Source organism: Mobula hypostoma, chromosome 24, assembly GCF_963921235.1.
Source record: "Mobula hypostoma chromosome 24, sMobHyp1.1, whole genome shotgun sequence".
NCBI classification, from domain to species: domain Eukaryota; kingdom Metazoa; phylum Chordata; class Chondrichthyes; order Myliobatiformes; family Myliobatidae; genus Mobula; species Mobula hypostoma.
In genome coordinates, this window is record NC_086120.1 from 36,633,317 (window position 1) to 36,659,149 (window position 25,833).

General features: G+C 43.3%; 1 protein-coding gene across 3 annotated transcripts in view; it reads right to left on the bottom strand.

Annotated features, from left to right (window-relative positions):
* The window catches only part of LOC134337365 (transducin-like enhancer protein 1), a 197,838-nt gene that overhangs the window by 30,072 nt on the left and 141,933 nt on the right, over positions 1-25,833 (bottom strand). For 2 of the 3 annotated variants that reach the window (XM_063032303.1, XM_063032305.1), the window contains 7 exons: positions 22,918-22,971; positions 20,406-20,561; positions 18,710-18,839; positions 17,416-17,591; positions 13,730-13,806; positions 10,345-10,594; positions 3,024-3,271 (listed from right to left, as the gene is read on the bottom strand). In XM_063032303.1, the coding sequence (XP_062888373.1) occupies positions 3,024-3,271; positions 10,345-10,594; positions 13,730-13,806; positions 17,416-17,591; positions 18,710-18,839; positions 20,406-20,561; positions 22,918-22,971 (1,091 nt within the window). The remainder of the gene's footprint in view (positions 1-3,023; positions 3,272-10,344; positions 10,595-13,729; positions 13,807-17,415; positions 17,592-18,709; positions 18,840-20,405; positions 20,562-22,917; positions 22,972-25,833) is intronic. The other variant, XM_063032304.1, reaches the window with a different exon arrangement.

Here is a 25,833-nt window from a genome sequence, read left to right on the forward strand (position 1 = left end):
GATGTGCTGGCACAAGAGAGGATTTCTCTATTCCATTAAACCTTATTGAGAAGCTTAACTAACTTGGAGAAAGGGAATAAGGCCAAAAATATTGTCTGAATCCAATCAGGATCACAGTTTCTCTTGTCATAATAAATAAGGAAGAGGAAAATATCCTTTTATACAATAAACAGGAAATCTAATTTTCTGCACAACTTACAATGCTTGGCACCTCTGTATTACATTTCTATTTCTTTAAATACATATAACACCAGTTTACAAATTTTATAATAGTGGCATAAAAGAAGTTGAGGTTTATAAAATGTTAAACAGGCAATCATTTCCTACGTTTATATTTGTTGTCAACTAATGATTTGGAGCTGAGACAGATCGTATGACTAACAACAAACAGAAAACAAAAGTAAATATACTCAAAGGGTAATTTGATTTAAAGCCCAAAGTAAACATACTAGAACAACAAATCATAAACACAAGAGATTCGGCAAATGCTGGAAATCCAGAACAACCCATGCTAAATGCTTCAGGATCTCAGCAAGTCAGGCAGCATCCATGAAAGACTGGGGCCCTTCATCAAGACTGGAAAGGAAGGGGGCTGAAGTCAGATTAAGAAGGTGGGAGAGGGGAAGGAGAATAAATTGGCAGGTGATAGGCGAAACCACATGAGCGGGAAGGGGGTTGGGTGGGAGAGTAGGGGGTGGGATGAAGTAAGAAGCTGGGAGGTGTTAGGTGGAAGAGATAAGGGGCCGAAGAAGGAATCTATTAGGAGAGGACATGACAGTAAGTGGAGGATATACACAATAATGTGCATATAACCACCTTAGACATTGATAGCAGTGTGGAGAAGCTTGATTGACAAGGGGATTATCCAGTTATCTGTAAGTGCACTGTATGCATCCTTTAGAATTACCTGCAACACACATCAAAGTTGCTGGTAAACGCAGCAGGCCAGGCAGCATCTATTGGAAGAGATTCAGTTGACGTTTCAGGCCAAGACCCTTCGTCAGGACTAACTGAAGGAAGAGTTAGTAAGAGATTTGAAAGTGAGGGGGGGGGAGGGTGAGATCCAAAATGATAGGAGGGGGAGGGATGGAGCCAAGAGCTGGACAGGTGATTGGCAAAGGGGATATGAGAGGATCATGAGACAGGAGGTCCGGGGAAAGACGGGGGTGGGGGAGGAAAACAGAGGATGGGCATGGGGTATAGTCAGAGGGACAGAGGGAGAAAAAGGAGAGTGAGAGAAAGAATGTATATATAAAAATAAATAACGGATGGGGTACTAGGGGGAGGTAGAGAAGTCGATGTTCATGCCATCAGGTTGGAGGCTACCCAGATGGAATATAAGATGTTGTTCCTCCAACCTGAGTGTGGCTTCAACTTTACAGTAGAGGAGGCCGTGGATGGACATGTCAGAATGGGAATGGGATGTGGCATTAAAATGTGTGGCCACTGGGAGATCCTGCTTTCTCTGGCGGACAGAGCGCAGGTGTTCAGCAAAGCGGTCTCCCAGTCTGCGTCGGGTCTCGCCAATATATAGAAGGCCACATCGCGAGCACTGGACACAGTATATCACCCCAGCCAACTCACAGGTGAAGTGTTGCCTCACCTGGAAGGACTGTTTGGGGCCCTGAATGGTGGTAAGGGAGGAAGTGTAGGGGAACGTGTAGCACTTGTTCCGCTTACTCGACTGAAACGTCGACTGAAACTCTTCCAATAGATGCTGCCTGGCCTGTTGCGTTTACCAGCAACTTTGATGCGTGTTGCTTGAATTTCCAGCATCTGCAGAATTCCTGTTGTTATTTTAGAATTACCTGTCAGTTTTTTTTTGTGAAAGTCAAAGTTTGTAATATAATGTAGCACAAAGCTTGAAGTAAGAGGGGGAGGAAAACACTATTGATTAGACAATGCCAAGCTTGACTGTCAATTCTTTTCCTCTCCAGGAAGAACGTGCCTCCAAAGTGGTCAGCTTGGCCATTTTATAAAACCTACCCAGACAGCATCCATCAGAATAGAAGGACAAGTGAGTGAGTATGTGAATATCATGAGAGGGGTCAGGCAAGGTTGTGTCTTTTCGCAGACTTATTCAACCTGTGTAGTGTAAATATCTTGAAAAGTATTAAAGACATCAAAGGATTCACAATTGGAGCCCATAATGTAAATAACATCAGATATGCTGATGACATCGTACTAATAGCTGACTCAGAAACAAAACTTCAAGAACTACTCACTATAGTGGCAGCAGAAAGTAATCACAGAGGCCTCTCAATCAACGCCAAGAAGACAGAAAGCATGGTCATCTCCAGAAAGACAAACATCCCACAATGTGTGATCAAGATCGGCAATACAAACATCAAACAAGTCAACAAATTCGGATATCTTGGCAGCCTAATAACAAGTGATGGTAGGTTCGACACAGATATCAAATACAGAATAGCAATGGTGAAAGAAGCTTTCCAAAAAATGAAGACCATATTAACAAACAAAGATGAGCATGTACACTAAAAACAGAATACTGCAGTGCTACATTTATTCTATCCTGATTTATGGAAGTGAATGCTGGACCATTTCCCCAGCAATGGAAAAGAGACTAGAAGCAGCTGTATTATGGTTCTACAGGAGAATGTTAAAAATATCATGGACCACACATACATCAACTGAAGAAGTTCTCAGAAGAACCCAAGCAGTTCAATCACTCATACCAACAATAAGAGAAAGACAACTCAGAATCCCAGGACACATCATGCGGAAAGATGAACTAGAAAAACTCATACTCTGGAAAGATCAAGGGGATCAAACCTTGAGGAAGACCTCGGCTTATGTACATCAAAAGCCTAGCCAGGTGGCTACACATTGAGGAAATGGAAGTCATCCAAAGAACGAAGGATAGATCTATATGGAAAACCATGGTCACCAATGTCCACATTGGATATGGTACCCAGACAGACAGACAGACAGACAGACCCAAGGAAGAACATGGCTTCCCTCCTCATTACCTGTGCCCAGTTCCAATTTTCCATCTTACTCACCTAATGAGCGTTTCGTTATGCAAGTCCCAGACAAAAATGCTTCCATCGCTGCAGCAAGAGAAACAAACTTTAGCATCTGGGCTGATGGCCAGCGCGTAGCAAGCGGGAGCAGATGAGGTTAGCTCAGCTTTGATTCGTGGGCTTGGAGCCGCGAGATCCCAGATGGAAATGTTGTTAGCTTCTCCGCCCACGATCAGACTGCGGCCATCTGGGAAAAGTTTACACGTGCGGATGTAGTTCTCCCTGTTCTGGAAAAAGATCACATTCAGCAAATCAGTAACTGCCAGAGGGCAGAACAATGCATTCTACTACAGAAAGCTAACAGGCTTAAAAAATACTCTGAAGTGCCTTGTATCTAACATGGATGTTGGAATAATCTCCAAAGACGGAAAATTAGATGGATACTAGGGTGTGGAGTAATACACACAAAATGCTGGAGGAACTCAGCAGATCAGGCAGCAACACACACACAAAACACTCCTGAAGAGTCCTGAAGAAGGGTCTTGGGCTGAAACATCGACTGCTTATTCTTTTCCATAGATGCTGCCTGGCCTGCTGAGTTCCTTGTGCATGCGTTGCTTGGATTTCCAGCGTCTGCAGATTTCCTTTTGTTTTGTGTGTGTTGCTTTGGATTTCCAGCTGCAGGCTTGCTCGTGTCTGAGATCAGGCAGAACCTATGAAGAGGAATAAGGAGCCAGCTTTTCAGGCTGAGACCCTTTCCTCAGCATATCACTCCGAGTCAGACTCTTATAGAGTCACAGTTGAGGTTATTATTTTTCCTTAAAGTAACATACTCGTCAGACTCTTTTGTCAGTTCACAACAGATGACAGGATTTTGTGAATCCAAAACACTCCGACTTGGAGTCAGATGCCTACGAAAGGGCTGACATCCTGATGAAGGATCTCGGCCCAAAACGTCAGCTCCTTATTCCTCTCCATCGATGCTGCCTGACCTGCTGAGTTCCACCAGCATTTTCTGTGTGTTACTCTGGATTTCTACCATATGCAAGATATCTTGCGTTTGCTGTGGATTCATGTCCCACTCACCATGAGCACCAAATCCATGCTGAGAACTACAAAATCATTAAAGGTATTGTGACTCGAACAATACAGCTCTCCCTGCCTTCACAGGTAGACACAGAAGATCCCATGCCTGTGACTGAGAAGGGAAATTCTTCCTGGTATCTTGGCCAATTCTTCAATTAATATCATTAAAGTAATTAGCTGGTCATTATCACACAGCTTTTACATGGAACTTGCAGTATGTAAATTTAGCTGTCAGATATCCTACGCTAACATACTCTGCATTCTGTATAGTTCACATGGCAGCACGACAGAGTAGCTGCTGCCATAGAACAAGCGATCAGGGCTCAATTCCCACCGCGGTCTGAAAGGAGTTTGTACGTTCACCCCAGGACTAAGTGGGGCTCCTCTGGGTTAGTGTGGGTTATGCTACGCTAGTGCCAGAAACATGGCCACACTTGTGGGGTTGCATGTTGGATGTTGACGCACCATTGACGCAGCCACTGAAATGCAGATGCAAACGACATATTTCGCTCTATGTTTTGATGCACAAACAAAGCTAATCTTTTTCTTTATCATGTATGGCAAAATCTGTCTGGATGGCATGGAGAACAAGCAGCTTTTCACTGTATTTTTACATGTGCTGGGATAATGAAGCATTTCAATAGCTGGAAATGGCTACAGGATTTGTCACTTGACACGGCTACATTGACGTCCTCCTGATCAGTTGGCCTCATTCTACCCTCCATAAACTTGAAATCATCGTCTAATAAGATTCCTGTGCCACTGAGCCACTATCTTCATCCAACCCCCACGTTTAATTCTCCACTTGTGTCTCTGTCAGGCAACACTACAGTTTGAACTTTCCACCTTCGTTTTCCTTAGGTCCACAAACTCCAGATAGAGATCCACCGTTATTTTCCCCTTCCCACCCTCGGTAGATGACAGAAATTTAAATATCAAAGATTCAGTTTGAAAACTTAAGACTGAAAAAAAGCATTTGTCCTAGAGATGTAGGTTTTCTTTTATATTCCAAAAAAATAGTATGCAGACCCCTTTAAATATGACCTACTGGTCAGATTTTGACATCTTGCTCTCAGTCCCCAAAGCAGGTCAAAGCTGACAAACAATTATTGTTGGAATCATGCCAGCAGCCAGCTCCAGCATGCGACTGGTTAGTCCTGTGGCAGCAGAGGAGTCTAAAATTAGACCAGAGTATGAATTACAATCAGCACTTCGATCAGTCTATTCACTGCCCCTCCTTCCTCTCCACAACAGATGTTGCCTTGTGTTCACTGCACGGATCAAAGCCAATAGATTTGCACTGAACTCCAGTTAGCCCAGCTCAAAGCAAAACATTTGGGAGGACTGGATCATTTGCCAAAACAGCAAATACCTAAATAAATTGTACTTTGGAGCCCAGATTTCCTTTACCAATACTCAAGTGATTAACAGATTGGGCTGGCTGCCAAAAGCCGATGGCATTTATCAGGTGCGGTAATAGCTACTGATAGCTTTTGAAGGCAGGCGCGGGGAATGAAGAGGAATCAGCCACTCTGTAACAATGCAATTAAACATGACAGTATATCAAGTTCAAGCAGTTAGAAGCAACACATTCACTTGTATCAGTTTTAACTCCTTTGTGACAGCTACTGATTGCCAGGAAATCTCGCCCTTGTAGATGAGGCCATTTACTGCTTTAAAAGCTTAGATTTAAAGTCCCGAGTTTCCTTCCCACCCCCCACCCACTTGAGCTACTTTCCCGTCCCTCCTGAAAACCAAAGAACTAATAACTCTTAACATCGGAAGTCAATAGGAATCAAATCCACTGTCAATGTGTGCGTGCAGCATAGCTAATAAAATCATGCAGTTACAGGAAAATACAGCACAGAAACAGGCCTTTCAGCCCATCTAGTCCATGCTGAACTATTTAAACTGTCTATTCCCATTGATCTGCACCGGGACCGTAGCCCACAATGCCCCTACCACCCATGTACCTATCTAAACTTCTCTTAAACATTGAAATTGGGCTTGTATGCAACACTTGTGATGGCAGCCCGTTCCACACTTTCACAACCCTCTGAGTGAAGAAGCTTCCCTTCAGTTCCACTTAATCTTTTCATCTTTCACCCTTAACCCATGACCTCTAGTTGTAGTCCCACCCAACCACAGTGGAAAAAGCCTGCTTGCATTTACCCGATCTATATCCTCATAATTTGGTACATCTCTATCAAATCTCATCTCAACATTCTATGTTCCAAGGAATAAAATACAAGTTCATTCAATCTTTCCTTATAACTCAGGTCCTCCAGACCTGGCATCTAATACATGCAGAAACTACTCCCTGACCTGAGGAGGACAAAGTCTGCTAGAAGGCCCCACAATGAGGGCAGAATCCACGGATTTCATGGTCTGCAGGTTCAATTACTTTCTAGTAAATTAACCAACAAGCACATCCTTCAACAGAGATTGCCCATGGTACTTATATTGTATACACTCAGTGACCACTTTATTAGGTACAAGAGTGGAACACAAATGGTCTTCTGTTGCTGCTATTGTAATGTGTAGTTATTTGAGTTACTGTTGCCTTCCTCTCAGCTTGAACCAGTCTGGCCATTCTCCTCTGACCTCTCTCAGTAATAAGGTATTTTTGTCCACAGAACTGCTGCTCACTGGATGTTTTTTGTTCTTCACACCACTCTCTGTAAATTCTACAGCAGGGGTCGGCAACCTTTTTGCCTCTGTGGGCCAGGTCACGTATTAATGAGCGGACGGTGGGCCAGATAAATGCCATAAGAAAACTTGAAATATGGGAATTATCCATTTAAATACATCCAGTTATGTTTTGCTTCAAATTAATGAATAACACATGCTAGAAAATCATTTGTGCTTAAGGTTGCCTACCCCTGCTCTAGAGACTGTTGTACCTGAAAATCCCAGGAGATCAGCTGTTTTCTGAGATACTCAAATCACCCCATCTGGCACCAACAATCATTCCACAGTCAAAGTCACTTAGATCACAATACTTCCCCATTCTGATGTTTGGTCTGAACAACAAATGAACCTCTTGATCATGTCTGCATACTTTTATGCATTGAGTTGCTGCCACATGATTGGCTGATTAGATATTTGCATTAACAAGCAGGTGTACAGGTGTCTGTAGTAATGTGGCGATTGAGTGCACATTTGACATAGAAATAACTTCAAAAAGAACAGATCCATGTTCAGTAATTAATCAATAACTTAGAGCTACAACTGATTAGTGTGTCTTGTTATCTTACACTGGACACCATCAGTTTTATTATCATTAACATAATCCTGCATCTAGAGGTGTGTGTGTGTGTATACCTTTGCACAGTACTGTATTTGTCAATGTGGAGTGGAGAACAAGTTTGTAAATCTGGCAGGAGCAAAGGATGTTGAGAAAGGTGAGGGTGGAGTACTACTGGAGGATTGTGGGACAGGTGGCAGAGGAGGAGTGCCAGGGTTGGGGAGTGGCACAGGTGCAGACACACCCAGTCCTGAGACACCAGACAATGTCATTTGATTCCAGACAACTGGTTTATTGATCATCACAGAATGTCTCCGTCTCCCTTTTTCCAACCATGGTTGCCCTCTCCCTGACCCCTTCCCACTCTCAGTCCACAATAAAGAACCATATCGGAATCTGGGTTATCATCACTCACATATGTCATCAAATCTGATTTTTTTTTTGTGGCAGCTCTACAGCGCAATGCATAAAATTACTACAGTACTACGCTAAAGCTTAGGCACACTCGATATATACAGGAGATGTGCCTAAGACTTTTGCACAGTACTGTATGCCATGAAATTTGTTGGGTGCAGTACAGAGCGACCAGCTAAAAGAGGAATGGCGAGGTTATGTTCATGGACCTTTCAGAAATCTGATGGCACAGGGGAAGAAGCTATTCCTTAAATATGAAGACACAAGCTATCCAATACTTTGCCATTTTGACTCCTTATCTTTTAGTTCAAGGTAGTTGCTGCAAGCCAACAGTTCCACAAGCCCAAGTGTTGGAGCTGAGGTCTATTCACTCCTCAGCGTCACCCATTCAATTTGCCTTTTTCAAGAAGCTACCAGACAGTGGGAGAGTGCCCCACACACAAACTACTAGGGGAACTCAGCAAGTCAGACAGAATCTATGGAGAGGAATAAAATAGTCAATGTTTCAGGAAGAGTTCCTTCATCAGGCCTCATGATCAGTCCTGATGAAAGTTCTTAGCTTGAAATGTCGACTGTTTATTCCTCTCCAGAGGTGTTACCTGACTTGCTGAATTTCTCCAGCATTTTGGGCGTGTTGGACTGAATTTCCAGTATATACAGAATCTCTTGTGTTACTGGAAGAGTGCAAGGCTTGGCTGACTTTTTTTGCTCCTGGCTTCACTGAGGAGCCCTGGATGATGATCTGAAGCAATGAAGATCACAAGGACGGTGTGTCGATACCTTCCAGTTCAACAACACAGACAGCGTGTTGAGAAGTGATATTTGTTCCTCAGATGACTCAGTTTATGTCGAGCTCAAAGGCTTCTTTGTACTGTCCTGGCCCAAGGACAGCTAACCAACACCAGCCGCGTTCAGGGTGGCACAGTGGCACAGCTAGCAGAGCTGGCACCTCACATCTTCAGTGTCACAGGTTCAATCCTGACCTCAGATGCAGTCCATATGGACTTCGAGCATTCTCCGGATGTGCTGGTTTTCACCCACACCCCAAAGATATTCAGATTGGCAGGTTTACTAACCACTGAAAATTCCTCAGTTTGTACGATTAATCAGTAGAATGTGGGGTTGGAATTCAAAATGGGGTTAAGATAGGTCGGTGGTTAATGGTCAGTGCAGACTCAGGTGGGCAGGCGTAGGCAAGTGCACTTTGGTAGAAGGAATAAAGCATCGACTATTTTCTAAATGGGAAACAAAATCAGAGACCGGAACAGGATTTCCAAAAGGTTACCTTGGGATTCGGTGGTAAGGAAGGCAAATGCAATGTCAACATTCATTTCCAGAAGACTAGATTATAAGACCATAAGACAAAGGAGCAGAAGTCGGCAATTTGGCCCATCGAGTCTGCTCTGCCATTTTACCGTGAGCTGATCTATTCTCCCATTTAGTTCCACTCCCCCGCCTTCTCACCATAACCTTTGATGCCCTGGCTACTCAGATACCTATCAATCTCTGCCTTAAATACACCCAATGACTTGACCTCCACTGCCGCCCGTGGCAACAAATTCCATAGATTCACCACCCTCTGGCTAAAATTATACAAGCAAGGACGTAATGCTGAGGCTTTATAAGGCATTGACCAGACCGCATTTGGAGTATTGTGAACAGTTTTGGGCCCCAAATCTAAGAAAGGGCAAAATGGCATTGGAGAGGACCCAGAGGATATGAGAAGCATTTCATGGCTCTGGGCTGTATTCACTAGAGGTTAAAACAATGAGAGGGGATCAAATTGAAACCTACCTATTACTGAAAGGTCTAGATAGACTTTGTGAGGAGGTTTCCATAGTGTGAGAGTCTAGGACCTGAAGGAACTCCCTCAGAATAGAAGGACATCCCTTTAGAACAGAGATGAGGAGGAATTTCTTTAGCCAGAGGATGGCAAACCTGTGGAATTCGTTGCCACGGACAGCTGTGGAGGCCAAGTCACTAGGTATATTTAAAGTGGAGGTTGATAGGCTCTTGTTTAGTAAAAGTGTCAAAGGTTACACAGAGAAGACAAGAGAATAGAGTTGAGAATAAAAATCAATCAGCACTGAACAAATGGTGGAGCAGACTTGATGGACCGAATGGCTTAATTCTGCTCTGACGTCTTACAGGACAAAGGACCCATTCCTGTGTTACATTATTTAGTCAACCTTCCCACACCGAGAGAGAGAAGGCAGTGGAGAAACACAGCAGAGTACCACTTGAAGTGAGCTCACGAATATAAATAACATCCAGTTCACTCACTCATTCGCAAGCCAGATGAGGCAAGATGTGTTTACCATATAGGTCAAGAAAACTCTTCTTCAAACAGAACGCAACCTCTTCAGAGCCTCGAATGCATTTTAAATGGGCTGGTTCCAAAAGCAGCCTCTAAGCAAGAATCCTCCACAAACAAACTGTCAGGAGTCTTCTGGGATATCCTGTGCAAATAACCTAAATAAACCTGCCCTGCTTGAGTAAAGCTTACGTGGACAAGGGCATGACTTCATCTCTGCAACGTGCTCTCTCAGGAGTTGCTGTGTGACCCCAGGCAAGGTTTAAAAACGAGAAAAACAAACAAGCATGCCGCTTTACCAGACAATCCAGCTGAGAGACAGGGCTTCTGTTTCCTGGCTGGCTGATATCCCACACTTTCACACAGCCCTTTCCTCCCGTGTACACGTGCTTGGTGAAGTTACTGATGGCCACGGCGCACACCACCTCTCCGTGGGGAAGGTTGTTGATCTGTCGAGCATGTCGAGGTATGCCTGTGCCTGTAAGGGCATCAGTCGGGAAAGCCACGGGCTGCATCTGTCTGTCAGCTCCAACGTGGAATGAATAGGCACTGTGAAAGGAATGGGGTGGGGATTGGACAGAAAGTCGGTCATTAGACATGGGAAGCGATATCAAGTTCAGCAGGACATCCAGTAGACCAGAATTCAACAGATCTCGTCTCAAGCAACTCACTCTACTAATCCTTTCCCTTGTCAGAAGCTCTCCCATTGACTCTTGAATCTGCCCCATTAAAGTGATCCACTATTACTGACCTGGAATGTCAGCTAAGGTCAGTGGCAACTGAACTTTCTGAACAGCCATTTATTTACCTATTGCTCCCCTCGCTCCCATACATAGGAACTCTTCAGTGATGACTTAGTGTTTAAACTAGAAGGTTCCTGGATTTCAGAGGTTTGGGGTCAAATGAGAGAGCAGGCAAACTATGCAAAGTAGGCACAGAGCATTATGGGAGTATAGGTGTATAGTACAGCACTGTGGGAAATGCAGTTTTCCCACGTTTACTCATCTTTCAGCTTCAAAATCTGATAATGCGCAGGCACTTGAAGCAAGGCTCACAGAAGCACTGGAGCAAAAGCAGACAAGAATAATTCTTTTACAGAAGGGCACTAGTCTGGGGGAACAGGATGAAAAATCCGACATCAGAGTCGTGGTCCATGTAGGTACCAATGATATGGGTAGGACGAGTGACAAGGTTCTACATAGGAAGTTCAGAGAGTTGGGTGCTACGTTACAGGGCAGGACCTCCAGGGTTGTGACCTCAGGATTGCTACACATGCCATGTGCTAGTGAGGCTAGAACTAGGAAGATTATACAGTTTAATATGTGGCTATGGAGTTGGTTTATGAGGGAGGGCACGAGAGTTTTTGATCATTGGTCTCTCTTCCAGGGAAGGTGGAACCTGTACAGAAGGGACCACTTGCACCTGAACTGGAGGGGGACTAATATCCTAGCGGGAAGGTTTGTAAATGCAGCATGGTGGGGTTTAGAGTAGAGTTGCAGGGAGATGGGAACCACAGTGCCAAAGCAGTTAGTGGACAAGTTGTGGAGATAGATGTTGGTAAAACCTCAGACAGTTAACAATCAATAGGTTGAGCATGGTGCGACAAAAACGGATAGGGTGAATACAGGACTGAAGGTGTTGCATCTGAATGCGCCTGGTACATGGGATAAGGTAGATGAACTTGCAGCATAGTTGCAGGTTGGCAGTTATGATATTATAAGCATCACTGAATCATGGCTATGCAACCTGATGGTTCTGGGCCTGTATTCACTAGAATTCAGAAGAATAAAGTCTTTATGTATATATAAGGCAGAGGTTGATAGATTCTAGATTGGTCAGGGCACGAAGGGATGTGGGGAGAAGGCAGGAGATTGGGGCTGAGAGGAAAACGGGATCAGCCATAATAAAATGGCGGAGCAGACCCGATGGGCCAAATGGCCTAATTCTGCCCCTATATCTTATGGCCTGAAAGAAGCACACACTCACACCCATTGTTGTGGCTCTGGTCTGACGCCCATGAAGTTTCATGCCTAGATAAACATTCCAAATATGATGTTGACAATTTTCAATATACAAGATCTCTTATTGATCATACTTGGAATCATGTGATCAGTTCCATGACCTGCACCTTGGTTAGGATACATTGGCTTTGAAAATTCAAAATTGAATGGCACCCCAAAAGATTATGATACACAGGAAGATTACCCAAACTCAGGATGAAGCTTATGGAATTTCCAAAATTTAAGAGTGATCTGCTCAAAATCCTGAATGGCTGCTGTTAGGGTATAAAGAAGCTATCACAACTAGTAACCCATCCTCACCTGGATCTACCAATCACCTGCCGCACTCCTTCTTGGTCATCTCCCATCTGCTCTTTCAGCCCAGGTTAAAGGTCTTGACTCAAACCGTCAACTGTCTATTTCCCCCGATACATGCTGCCTGTCCCACCGAGTTCCTTCTGCAGAGTTTGTTTTTCTTTGCTCCAGATTCCAGCATCTGCAACCCATGTCCTTAGTCATACTTTTCATCAGCTCCATAGCTTGTATCCTAACCTATTGTCTCACTCTTGCCAGGCTTCATAATTGCTCTATATAGCATTCTCACCGTCATCTGCAATGCCAGAACCTCAATTCGTCCAGTCACTGGTGACCAATGACACAAGCTGTCCTATTTACACCACTCCACCCCACTCTCCTTCTCCACAACTCAGGTGTGTCCACCTGTGACGAAGGACCAAGAACTAGAAGATACAGCAGGCAAATAAACCAAAAGTGACACAGGCAGAAGTTTTTTTTTAAGTTAGCTTAGGATCTTGAATTCATTGCAAGGGGTGTGGGGGGCACAGATTCAAATGGTATTTAAAAGGGATCTGGACAAGTATACAGAAGGAAAGAACTTGCCAGATTTTTGGGGCAAGTTGGGAAGTGGTTGGTCTTACAGATCTCTGCAATTCTAATCCCGAAACAAACCTACCTAAATACCCTGCCAGCGTAACAAAAAATAAAGATTTTTATTATTAACGACATTGTGATTTTAGAGACTAGGCAGATATACGTTGGCCAGTTCAATACACAAGGGAAAACAGATGCTGGAATCTGGAGCAACACAACAAAAGTTGCAGAAACTCAACAAATTAAACAGCATCAATGGTGGCAAATGGATAGTTTGGCCAATCCTGTTGAAGGATCCTGAGCTGAAGCATCATCTGGCCATTTACCTCTATAGATGCAGCCTGACCCGCTGAGATTTTCCAGCTTTGTGCGTGTTGCAGGAGTTTTATTTATTCTTTTATATTCTGAGATATAATGCACAACAGGCCCTTTCAGCCATGCTGGCCAGCAACCCACCAGTTTAACACCAGCTTAATCACAGAACAATTTACAATCATCTACTAACTGGTACATATTTGGACGGTGGGAGGAAACCAGAGCATCTGGAGGTTTCCACGCGGTCACTGGGAAACATACGAATTCCTCCTCAGATGGCACTGGAATTGAACTCCAAACTCCAATGCCCCAAGCTGTAAAGGCGTCCCGCTAAGGCTAGACCCATGGAAACTAATGCTTATTCCCATGTGAAAGCAGGCCACACATACAGTTACAGTTCATGCAAGATGCCACACAGCGCACCATCACAAAACAATACCTCTGAGCCACATTCTACTTCAGTTCCCACAACACTTACGGCTTTCCTGCAGTGGCTGCTGACAGACTCCCAGGAAGGCCTGGGCCTCGCTTGTGAGTGTGATGTTCAAAACCAGCCTAGACAGACCAAAAAACAGGGTTAAGAAAGGAGATGAATTCTAGAAATTCCTTACGGACAAAAGTGACGAAAACATTTGATGTCAGTCCTGCCCTCCTCATTCTTTCTACTGGTTTTTATTTATTTAATTTTATTTAGCGATACAGCACAAAACAGGCCTTTCCAGCCCAACGAGCTGCACCGCCCAACAACCAATCTAGTCTAATCACAGGACAATTTACAATGACCAATTGACCTACTATGTCTTTGGACTGTGGGAGGAGGAAATCGGAGCACACCCAGAAGAAATCCACAAGGTCACGGGAAAAACGGACAAAGTCTTTAGAGATGGTGCCGGAATTGAACTCTGACGCCCTGAGCTTAATGGCGTCGCGCTAACTCTTACGCCACCGTGGTGCATGTCAGTGCCCGCTTAACTTAACCTTTCACCTTGCATCCTCTGTAATCCTGGAATTGGAACGATTGTGGCACAGAAGTTCATTCAAGTCTTCAATATTTTGCTCCTTGTAGAGCAACAGATTCAGTCCTATTCTCCCCACCACCCCCCCACCTGCACACAAAAGCACAGCTGATGTTTCGGGTTCAGGATTCCTGTGAAAGGGTCTCAGCCCGAAACGTCGACTGTACTCTTTTCTATCGATGCTGCCTGGCCTTCTGAGTTCCTCCAGCATTTTGTGTGCATTGCTTAGATTTCCAGCATCCGCAGATTTCCTCCTGTTTGTGACTCACAAGATAACTTACTATATATTTCATCACCAAAGCCCTTCCTCTCCTTTACTATCCACCATGTTTTATGGCTTACTAACCTACTCTAGTTCCTATTCTGTCATTCTGTCACCAAGTTTCATCAACATTCTCAAATCTCTCCAGGTCCACCTCTATAATCTCACCGCTTCACAACCCTCTGAGACCTCCTCTTTGCATTGCAATTCTTTATAACCTTGTCATTGGGTGTGGAGACTTGCGTGCCTCAATGACTCGAAGAGCTATCTTGGCTAGAGTGAGGGCCTTGTGCATTGGCTTCTTGGTAGGGTCACCCATACCAAACAGGTCAAAGGTTAGAGGCCAACCTAAGTGTGGTCCACCTGTCCTCCAGGTTCGGGGATTTCAGCTCAGGGCTAACAACCCTGTCTGGTGAAATAAAACCGTTATGGAAAAAGCAATGAAGAATCCTTCTACATCTGAGTGCAACAGTACTCCCCAGTTTCCAGTGGGACTTGCATGAATGACAGTAGTGAAAACCGAGAGGAAGCTACTGACATGATGACGGAAGCTCTGAATACTGCCAGAGATGGAGTATCTTCACAGCTGCCCTAAATGCCAGTGGCGTAACGGGCACTCAGTCATTGTATCATCATTGTATTTTCATTGGCTTTCTGGATCCAGGTCCCAAACTTCACCCTCTAATTTTTCTAACCTTTGCTCTTAATATCAGGTTTTTGTTGTTTTGTTGTATTACTAAATTTATTGTTTTGTGCTTGGTACAAAGTGTAGCACTCTAATATTATCTGCCATCCCCATTACTTTTATTTGATGAAGCTCGCGATGCATCCTCAGATATCTGGCCACTGTGAAGACTCTATATATATAAATGCAATTTATCACTGTGGTAGTGATAAGTTATGATTCAAAACACTTTTCCAGGTTCTGAACTGTGTCTTACAGACCAGTTGTTTATTTAAAACCTGACAGGAAAAGAACAAAAGGGCACAGCTTACCACTTAGATGAGCGTGACTCAAAGTTACCTTAAGTCTCCTCAGGGATTGAGCTCTGCTGTAAGCCTCAACTATTAATTGCTCAGCAACTGGAACACTGTCAGATCTGGATTTGAGAAATGAGAACTTGCCTTTTCTTTCAAGGCAGACCAAGGCACAGGGGAAATAGCTATGGTCAAGAGGCTAAGGTTCACAGTTCAATATTTAACATGCACCCTCCCCCACACTCCTCCATGTACCTGTGTTTCTAGATTTTCCATAAAAGGAAAGAACTGAGCCTATAATCCTCAAGGCTGCTGTATTAAGACTCCCAATAACTAACAACTCAATGGGAAAACATTTCAGGCACACTCACAGTAGCAGCAAGTCATTTTTATGCATCTAACGTTGATCTCTTACACCGCCAGGATTCAGAAAACATATAAATCAAAGTTATTCATTAAGTTTACTGGGCTGTTTTTTGGCCCCAAGTGCCAGAGGACCAGAGAGTAAAAGAGCTTTGTATTTGAAATGAATTGATAATCCCCCCAAGAGCCCACTAACTGGTTGGGAATACAAGAGAAACACTAATGAAGAGAAGGCCAGGTACCTGAACTTTTTATTCCATTTTAAACCGAGCTGCAGAACACAGAACTACAGAAAGTTTAAAGCCTGGCTCCTCTAAAATTAGTATAATGTTTGGCAGTACCAAGAGATCTTGGAGTTTGTGATTTAAGGGAAATCTCTAATATGCTGTGAGGATCATGTTGAACTCCACATAGGTCTGCCTTATCCAGTTCTACAGGTCTACAGTAGTTCAAATTCATATATTGCTCCTGGCTGGGATTAAAATCCAGTGCCAAAAAAAGAGGGAGGAATGTTTTGAATCCCATCATTCTAGAGTATATCCACCTGGGTTGTCTTGCATTGACAACTATCCCAAGCAGGAAGTCATAAATATTCCTTATTCCCATCCACAGAAACTTTAGAACATAGAACAGTACAGCCTCTTCAGCTCAGTGTTGTACCGACCATTTAACCTACTCCAGAATCAATCTAACCCTTCTCTACTGCATAGTTCTCCATTGTTTCTTTCATCCAAGTGTTTATCTAAGAGTCTTTTAAATGTCCGTAAAGCATCTGCCACTACCACCAGCCTGGCAGCACACTCCACACACCCACCACTCGCCATGAAAGAAAAACGCCTACCTCTGACATGTCCCCTCGGCTTTCTTCCAATCACCTGAGAATTATGCCCTGCCATATCAAAGCCTCTTATTACCTCGTACACCTCTATCAAGTCCCCTCTCGTTTGCCTTTGCTCCAAAGAAAAACGCTCTCGCTCATTCAGCCATTCCTCATAAGACACACTCTTCAATGCAGGTGGCATTCTGTTAAATCTCCTCTGCACCCTCTAAAGCTTCCACATCTTTCCTATAATGAGGCAATCTTTGTTAAGAAGCATTTACCCAGCAATCAATCCTTAGATGCCCATCCTCCCCTCTCCCTTCCTTCTTAGAACTAGGGGACATAGCCTCAAGATTTGAGGGAGTAAATTTAAGACGGAGATAAGGAGGAACTGCTTTTCCCAAAGAGTGGTGAATCTGTGGAATTCTCTGCCAAATGAAGCAGTGGAGGCTACCTCAGTAAATATATTTAAGACAAGGCGGGATAGATTTTTGCATAGTAGGGGAATTAAGGGTAACGGAGAAAAGGCAGGTAGGTGGAGATGAGTCCATGGTCAGATCAGCTACAGTCTTAGAAAATGGCAGAGCAGGCTCGACGGGTCAGATGGCCTACTCCTGCTCCTATTTCATATGTTCTTGTTTTACTTAAGGATCACAATACACTTACAGATTGTGAACTTGGTCTTCAAAAAAAATGTTTCTGTAGAATAAGAAGGCAGGACTCACCACGGATGACCGTCCATACGTGGACGCTGTGGCTCCGCCGTTGAGTTGAGGGGAAGCAAAATGCAAACCTCCGTAGGCATTAGCACCGGCAATCCCACCATTCACCGCAGTGTGCACCATCCCAAACGGCACTGGGAAAGCTCCCTGTACAGAGAGCGGCGGTTTCAACCCTAAAGCTGAAAAACAAAATGGTACCATTAATGCTATGCAATGCTTCGCTCAAAACATGCACTTTGTTCTAACTCAGTTCTTTTCTGCAGACTGTAAATTCAATAACAAAACAAAATCTCCTTCCTTCCTTTCCAGTCTTGATGAGTGGTGTCGGCCCGAAACATCGACTGGTTTATTCCCCTCCACAGACACTGCCTGACCTGCTGAATTCCTAGCATTTTGCATGTGCCGCTCAAGATTTCCAACTCCTGCAGAATCTCTTGTGTTTATTCTATAGTTTTAAAACATTATTAAATACTCTAAGAACATCAGGAACATGTTTCTGAACCTGGTGTTGGGGGACCTGAGCCTCCTGTACTCCTTCCTGATGGCAACAACAAGAAGAGAGCATGGCCTGGAAGGTGAAGGCCATTGAGGATGGATGCTGCCTTCCTCTATCATCTCTCCTTGTAGATGTGCTCAGTGGTGGGGTGGGCTTTGTCTGTGATGGACTGAGCTGTATGGACTTTTGCAAGGTTGAAACATTGCTGATTTTCTGTCTCCAACCCCTCTCCCCATAACTGTTATACTGTGCACCACAAGGAAAAGAACTGTAATTTAGAGGAATGAGCATCTAGGCAATGTTTAGGCAGGGGTAAGGGATGGATTGTCTGGCTTTGAAAGAGGCTGCTACATACACTAATCTGGTAAACACAGAGATTCTCACCCTCCTTAGACTGTCCCATAGGATTGAGGACGACTCGTTTCTACTCTGGTTCTGTGAGTTCTGAGGTAGATACTACCAGAGCTGGGCAGGTCGAGGCAGAAAGGGCAGACTAGTCAGTACCTTAAACATGAGAGAATCTACAGATGCTGGAAGTCCAAAGCAACACTGCAAGCCAGGCAGCACCTATGGAAAAGGGTCACTGTTTCGGGCCGGGACAATTCATCGTCTTACCGATCATCGGCAATCCCTCCCATCACCTTGACAGTAAATGCAAGGCCTCAAAACCCAGCTGAGAGTTTGATTAGCTTGCACACCCTCAGTAAAAGCATAACGTATGTGGAAATGGAGCTCTGAGAACAACAGTCACCAAAATCAATAAACAAAAATAAACCGCTCAGATCAGTAAAGTCTGATTACCCAGTGGATCAGCTCCTGCTTTGCCAGGTGCCGAGCAGAGCTGTGAGGTGCCGCTAGTGCTGGGGGTCGCCGTATCACTCCGAGATGGCGGCACACCAGACTTCAGTCCTGGTGTGCTGGACTTCTCGTTCTAATATCAAGAGCACAGACAGCAGTTAGAGGGTTTTTAAGTATAGTTTATAAATCCAGCAGAGACTGATTGAGATGGGAAGACACAAGGTGCAGCATTTTAGTATGACACCTGACCTTAGAATGATTTGTGGATAGTCATATATCAGGATGTGTGAATAAAAAGGCAGAACAAACAGTAAGAGAAATTTTGCATGTGGTTTTCTTTTTGATACCTTGATAGTAAAATTGTGTTATTATGGCACGATCTGTCTAGATGACAGGCAAAACAAAAGCTTTTTACTGTATTTCAAAGTTAAATAAAGTTAAAAGTAAATTTGTTCTGAAAGTATGTTTAATAATAGGCATCCGTTAGTCTCATGAGACCATGGATTTGTGCCTTGGAAGGTTTCCAGGGCGTAGGCCTGGGCAAGTTTGTATGGAAGACCAGCAGTTGCCCATGCTGCACGTCTCCCCTCTCCACACTACCGATGTTGTCTAAGGGAAGGGCAGTAGGACCCATACAGCTTGGCACCAGTGTCGTCGCAGAGTGATGTGTGATTAAGTGCCTTGCTCAAGGACACACACGCTGCCTCAGCCAAGGCTCGAACTAGTGACCTTCAAATTACTAGACGAACGCCATAACCACTTGGCTATGCGCCAACACACAAAAAGTATGTTTATATCACCATATACTACCCTGAGTTTCACATCCTTGCAGACATTCACATTAGAACGAAGAAATACAATAGAATCAATGAAAAACTACACACAATGACTGACAAACAACCAATGTGCAAAAGAAGATAATCTGCAAATATAAAAAGTATATAATACAATTGGGTGGCAGGGTGGAGATGTGCCTCTGCCAAAAGAGGTGTATGGTGCTCCTTCCCTCTGCTAGCCGGCACGTCACCCTTAGGCAAGGTATAGCACCTGCTCAGTCCCCCGACTGGGGCCGTGTGAAGCCACGGGTGGTCGTATGAGCAGCTGGTGCATATCACAAATCCTAGTTATGTGACCACTGACGCCAGGCAGAGAATCTCTGAAAGTATTGATAATGGCTAGGGTCACCTGTCTTGTAAAGACACTGCCCAGAAGAAAACAATGGCAAACCACTTCTGTAGAAAATTTTGCCAAGAACAATCATGATCGTGGAAGAACCATGATCGCCTAACAACACAGCACATAACCATATAACAATAATTAAATCATTAAGTGGATAATACAGAGAACCTGAGTTATACAGTCCTTGAAAGGGAGTGCATAGGCTGTGGAATCGGTTCAGAATTGAGGTGAGTGAAGTTATCCACACTAGTTCAGGAGCCTGACAGTTGAAGGGTAATTGTTCCTGCATCAGGCAGTGTGGGACCTAAGGTTCCTGTACCTTCTTCCTATTGGCAGCAGCAAGAAGACAGCCTGGCCTGGATGGTGGTGGTCGTTAATGATGGATGCTGCATTCTTGTGGCATGCTCCTTGCAGATGTGCTCAATGATGGAGAGGGTTTGGACTGTGATGAACTGTGTGTGTTCTGTCACCACTTTTGTCTCAGTATATTTGAGAAAAATAAACCAGTACTAACACTTACCATGACTGGCTCTTTACTTTTTAGTGGAGGGGGAGTGCTGCTTGTTGTAACCAGGGACGTGGGGCTATTCACTTGTGTCTTCCTCCTTGCATGGAGCTTGTCTAATCCATTTTCATGTGCTGCTTGGGGAGAACTGCTGTGAGGAGATGAAGGCTCCTGTAACATAGAACAGTCATACATCCATAAAAAGATGGCAAGAACATATGACTCACAAACTCTCAATCTACAGGCTGCACTAGTTGGGCCAGTGGAATAAGTGTGATCATTGGTCCATTGGGTAGGTGTACAAAGAGAGAAACTTGCCAAGATGTTCACATGCTACAATCCTGCATCAATGCTTTTCTCCTCTGCTACTGAAACTTATTCCACTGGCTTCAGAGTACTAACACAATCACTGCCTATTGACCAGTGTTGAAGGGAAATTTCTAGTCAATGGGCCTATTCCTGCTCCCAAATCCATAAATTGTCACCATACCACTCCCTCAAAATCCAAGTTTTTATAAGATAAATCTTAAAGTTAGCTTTTTTTTTTGGAAGCAAGCAACAATGGCAAGGTCAGTATTTTGAGCCAATCTCAAACTGACATGCAGAAAGAAGTGCCTGGGCATTCCATGAGTTAGGAGATAGTACACTCTGTGGTTAAATAAGTCTTGCTCATTGTCCACATTGTTGAAAAGAGTTAGGGAGACAGGCTTAGGAACATTTCTACTCCTTTGCCCAGATACTCTCTTATGGTTAATATCAAACTACAGCTTCCCTCATTTTACTATCAGTCCATCAGCAGTACCCAAAGTGGTCAGCCAAATCCTAGTGTTATGAACTCATTCTGAGACTGCACACCCAACACAATCTGTCCTCAACACAAGGGAAAGTTGGTTAGGGCTGAGGCCAGTTCTCAGTGGTGAGCAGGCATGTTCCACATAATCTAATTGTGGCTGGAGATGGAAAACATTCTTGAGAATCTTTTGTTGCCCTCAGATCACCAGGCCCTGTCCCGGACCATGTTGGTTTTCCTGGTCAACTCCATCTACAGACTTCTGGAAATTCATCTCCAAAGATTTCACCATGAGTAGATGGTGAAGGAGCTCGAAGTGTAGGGATAGGGGCTCAGAGAATGGCTTTGACAGTTGGTTAGACAGTCCCCAGGGATACCAGCTCTTAATGCTGTCACCATTAGAAGCTTCTCAGTATCTTTGACATTCAAACATTCAGAAACAATTGAAGCCAATTAAAGAAAAATAAAGATTGTTAAATGGAAACTATTTTTCACTTTACATCACACACACATAAATTAAGAACATAAAGCAGCTTAAACAAATAATAAAAATAGTTCTAACTACCATTTATCCAGCATCCAATATTATCTATACAGGACTGTGGGGCTGTAACCCAGCTTTCATCTAGAACAAGAGCAGACGGCTGGCTTTCAACAGGGAATTCTGCAGAGGTTCACACAGCCCCCTTAGTCTTCTTGAGGAATCTGCCATGTACTATAAGATGCAGAAGTAGCCTCCAAGTTGGACACAAGTCAACACCAGAAACCAGACTTCCTCAGGGAGACATGGCTAAGTCCTGATATTAGAGCTGGTATGGAGTCAACAGATCCAGGCCACTATAGAGAAGAGCATCTAAAATTGAAGCTGACTTTTGGTCAGCAATAAAGCCAAGAATGTGCAGGCTACAAAAGAAAATGGCGCACCAAATGCAGGGAATGACTAGGCCTGAAACAGATTTAGTTGAGTACTTAGTGGGACAGCAACCATTCTGGTGGCATTCATCTGGGGCAAGGAGCCAGCCAACACAAGAACATCATTCGAGCCAACTCAACAAAGGTTAGGTTTTAATTATTTAACTATCCTCGGAAAGGAGCCAATTTAGTGAGCAAAGGGTCATGGGAAATGTCAAAGCTTTTAGCTTACGTTACAAGTGATACTTTAATCTATATTAATTACTAGCTGATATAAGGGGAAAAATTACCGTCAAAATAATTTGAAGATTTGGGTTTGAGATTTTTGTTGTCCATGCTATGGATTTTGAGTTGTTGATATTTAATAAACGTTAAAGTGTAGTCCTAGATCACTGAAATATTGCACAGACAATAAGAAAGGTGATGTGATCATTGTAGTCTAGAATTTAAGAAGTTATTGTTGGTGTCACTGATGGCTTGAAGATATTAAAAATAACTGGTAATGGTGGATAGAGGGATACTATTTGTACATACAGGGGAGCCAGACAAAAAATAGCCAAGCATTTCAGGTGTGAAGTTATTTAGCAAATTTTATGCAGAGGGTTGCAGAAATTTTAAACTCTATTCCACAAATAGCAAGTGCTCATGGATACGGTGGAAAAGGCAGGCATATGGATTTAGATTATAGATTTGTCGCAATATCACTGAATTGTAGAAAATAATATATCCTATCCCTTTTCCAGCGTTTCTCTGGTCGACAATAATTATGACAAAGCTTTGACCAACTCTAAATGACAAAGTCTTGTTTTACAAAATTTTACTGACCTCATTGGAAACATCAACTACAAGATTATCATCACTCTTGTCTTCATCACTGTCCTGTTTGAAAGCCAAAAAAAGTATTAAACACCCTCAAGGTGAGCTTGGCCAATTTTCCTATTATTTTAGTCACAGTGTGATCGACTAATTGTCAGCACATTGTCCAACACTCTATACATCATTAGGTGGCTAATGTCTTTGGTCACAATGAGAAAATGGTACAGTGGCTACAATTAAAGAAGTGAGTAAACAAATTATTAGTCCGGCAAAGCTAGTCCCTGGCTTTCTTGCTCTGCGTCTGATTCTAGGAGTGCTGCTTATTTTTGATGGCCATCTATTTAATCAAGTTTAAAATCTCTGTTGTCGATGTGATGGTAGTACTGAGATTAATGAGTTTGACTTCCAGGATCTCCAGTGTTAGGACATACAAGCTGGCAAATGCATTTGATTCATTGGACTGGGACTGTGGTGCTGATCATAGTAACTGAGCCCATTTAGCAGATACTGGTAGCCAGATTGCAGAACTTAAAGCTGTACCAAGACAGCTAATTGTCCAAGTTACAAGCTGGCAGCTCACCTACATTCGGGCCGAGATATTACTATAATTACTAAATTTAGGGCAGATTTATTTAATAAAATGGAGCTGTGGGAGAGTTGGGAAACTCGCAACATACAATCTAATCCACCAAGGCAGTCTCTGTATGTCCCAGTGCCCTGAGTACTTGGTAGTAGTCAGCAGTTTGCACACTCCCTTAAAGTTCAGATTTATTAATCACATGTACATTGAAACATACAGTGAAATACATTACAAATGAACAGAGAGGCTGTTTGTCATCTGTCAACATCAAAATAGATACCACCTTAACGGCAGTGTACAGACCACAAGACATGGGTGCAATCAGGCCATTCATCCAATTGAGTCTGCTCCACCATTCTATCATGGCTGATTCATTATTCCTCTTGACCCCATTCTCCTCCCCGTAACCTTTAACAATCTTAATAACAAGAGCCTGTCAACTCCTACTTTAAATATACCCTACGTCTTGGCCTCCATAGCCCTCTGTGGCAATGAATTCCACCAGATTCACCACCTTCTGGCTAAAGAAACTCCATCTCATCTGTTCTGAAACATGAAAGGAGATACTTAATTTACAAATATAGTAATTCCAAATTATCCTATCAATACCTTCCTAATTTCTTCTCCTGTGAGCTCTCTCACTGCTTCACAAACAACAGCTCAGCTGTTGCATACACAAGTAGCCACTTTTCATACAGATGCCAGTACAGTAAATATTAGCTGTATCACCTGTTCATGTATATACACAAAGACTTGAGCCCTCAGGACCGAGCAACATTACCTGGCTTTGAGGTCACCCTGACACAAACTAATGCTCCTTCTTCACCAAACCAACTGACTTTATTCCTAGCTACAGAAAAGTGCCATGTCAGTCTTTCTTACCTCAAGAATCAGTGATTTATGGACTCAAGCATAAAATATAAACGTGCTCCAGAGTAACACACACACACACACAATGGTGGAGGAACTCAGCAGGTCAGGCAGCATCTATGGAGATGAGTAAGTAGTCGATGTTTCCTGTAAAGATCCTTCATGAAAACTCCGATATGGTGAATGTTTATTCATTTTCATAGCTGCTGCCTGACCTGCTGTGTCCCTCCACCATTTTGTGTGTGTGTTGCCCTGGATTTCCAGCATCTACAGAATCTCGTATTAAATGTGCCCCAGTGCAATAATGAGGGAGAACTACGGCTGGCTAGCTTGCAGATCAAGCAATAATCCAAAGCTCCATCTGCCCTCCCTCTGGATGTCAAAGATCCCACAGCAATATTCTGAAGAAGAGAGGAGTTAACCCTGGCATCCTCACCAATACTGCATTGCTCCTTCGTCCTTTGTGAAAACAAAGATCAGGAGGGTTTGTGGGAATTTGCTGCATACAACATTTTCTTGCACTGCAATAGTCATTTTACTTAAGACAACCCAAACCATGAAAGGTGAAATGTAAATTGAAGTGTCATTAACCTAGAAAAGATACAAAAGTATCTACAAGGATGAGGATTTCTGATATAAGGAGAGGCTGGATAGACTGACTTTTTTCCCCTAGAGCACAGGAGGCTGAGGGATGACCTGAGAGGTTTATTTTTTAAAAAATCTGAGGAATAGATAAGCCACGGTCTTATAATTGAAATGCTTGAGTAACACACAAAAAATGCTGGAGGAACTCAGCAAATCAGGCAGCATCTATGGAGGGATATAAACAGTCAACGTTTCTGGCCAAGACTTGTCTGCAATAAAAGCAAAAGTGTTCTTGATTAAATATTATATTTACGGCTACTTGATCTCTGAATCCTTCTTTTCATTAGAGTTCACTCACAAGATGGCAGCGCAGAACTATTTATATAAAGCCAGCCAAGCACAAGTGTTTGTATTCATGAGCAATACAATCAAACTGCTGCAAATAAATACATTACACATTAAATTCTTTACTCCAACCTCAGCTGGTTTATCAAGAGCCCTTTTCCAATCTGCCTGTAAAAATAGTTAAGTAATGAGATCATCTTTCTACTGGACAGCTGAAGGAACATTAATCAGAAAACACTCTGTTCCTGCTAGACCAGACTCACATTAGACTTATTTAAAGATTCACAGCCAATAGAGAAACCCAACCCTCAAGATCACAGTGCCATGACACTGCTCAGGAACCCCCTGACACAGAGTTCTTCAAGGCTACAGGATGCAGACTCCCACCCACAATTTCAGACCTGGGCAGTCTCCAGCAAGAAAATATTAATCATCAGAACACAACCAGAAACAAATCTGCGAGATTCCTCTGTGTTGCTTTTATTTGATTGAACTCTTTGGGGAGACAGGCACTTCACTTGGTAATAGATGACGGGCAGTCATCT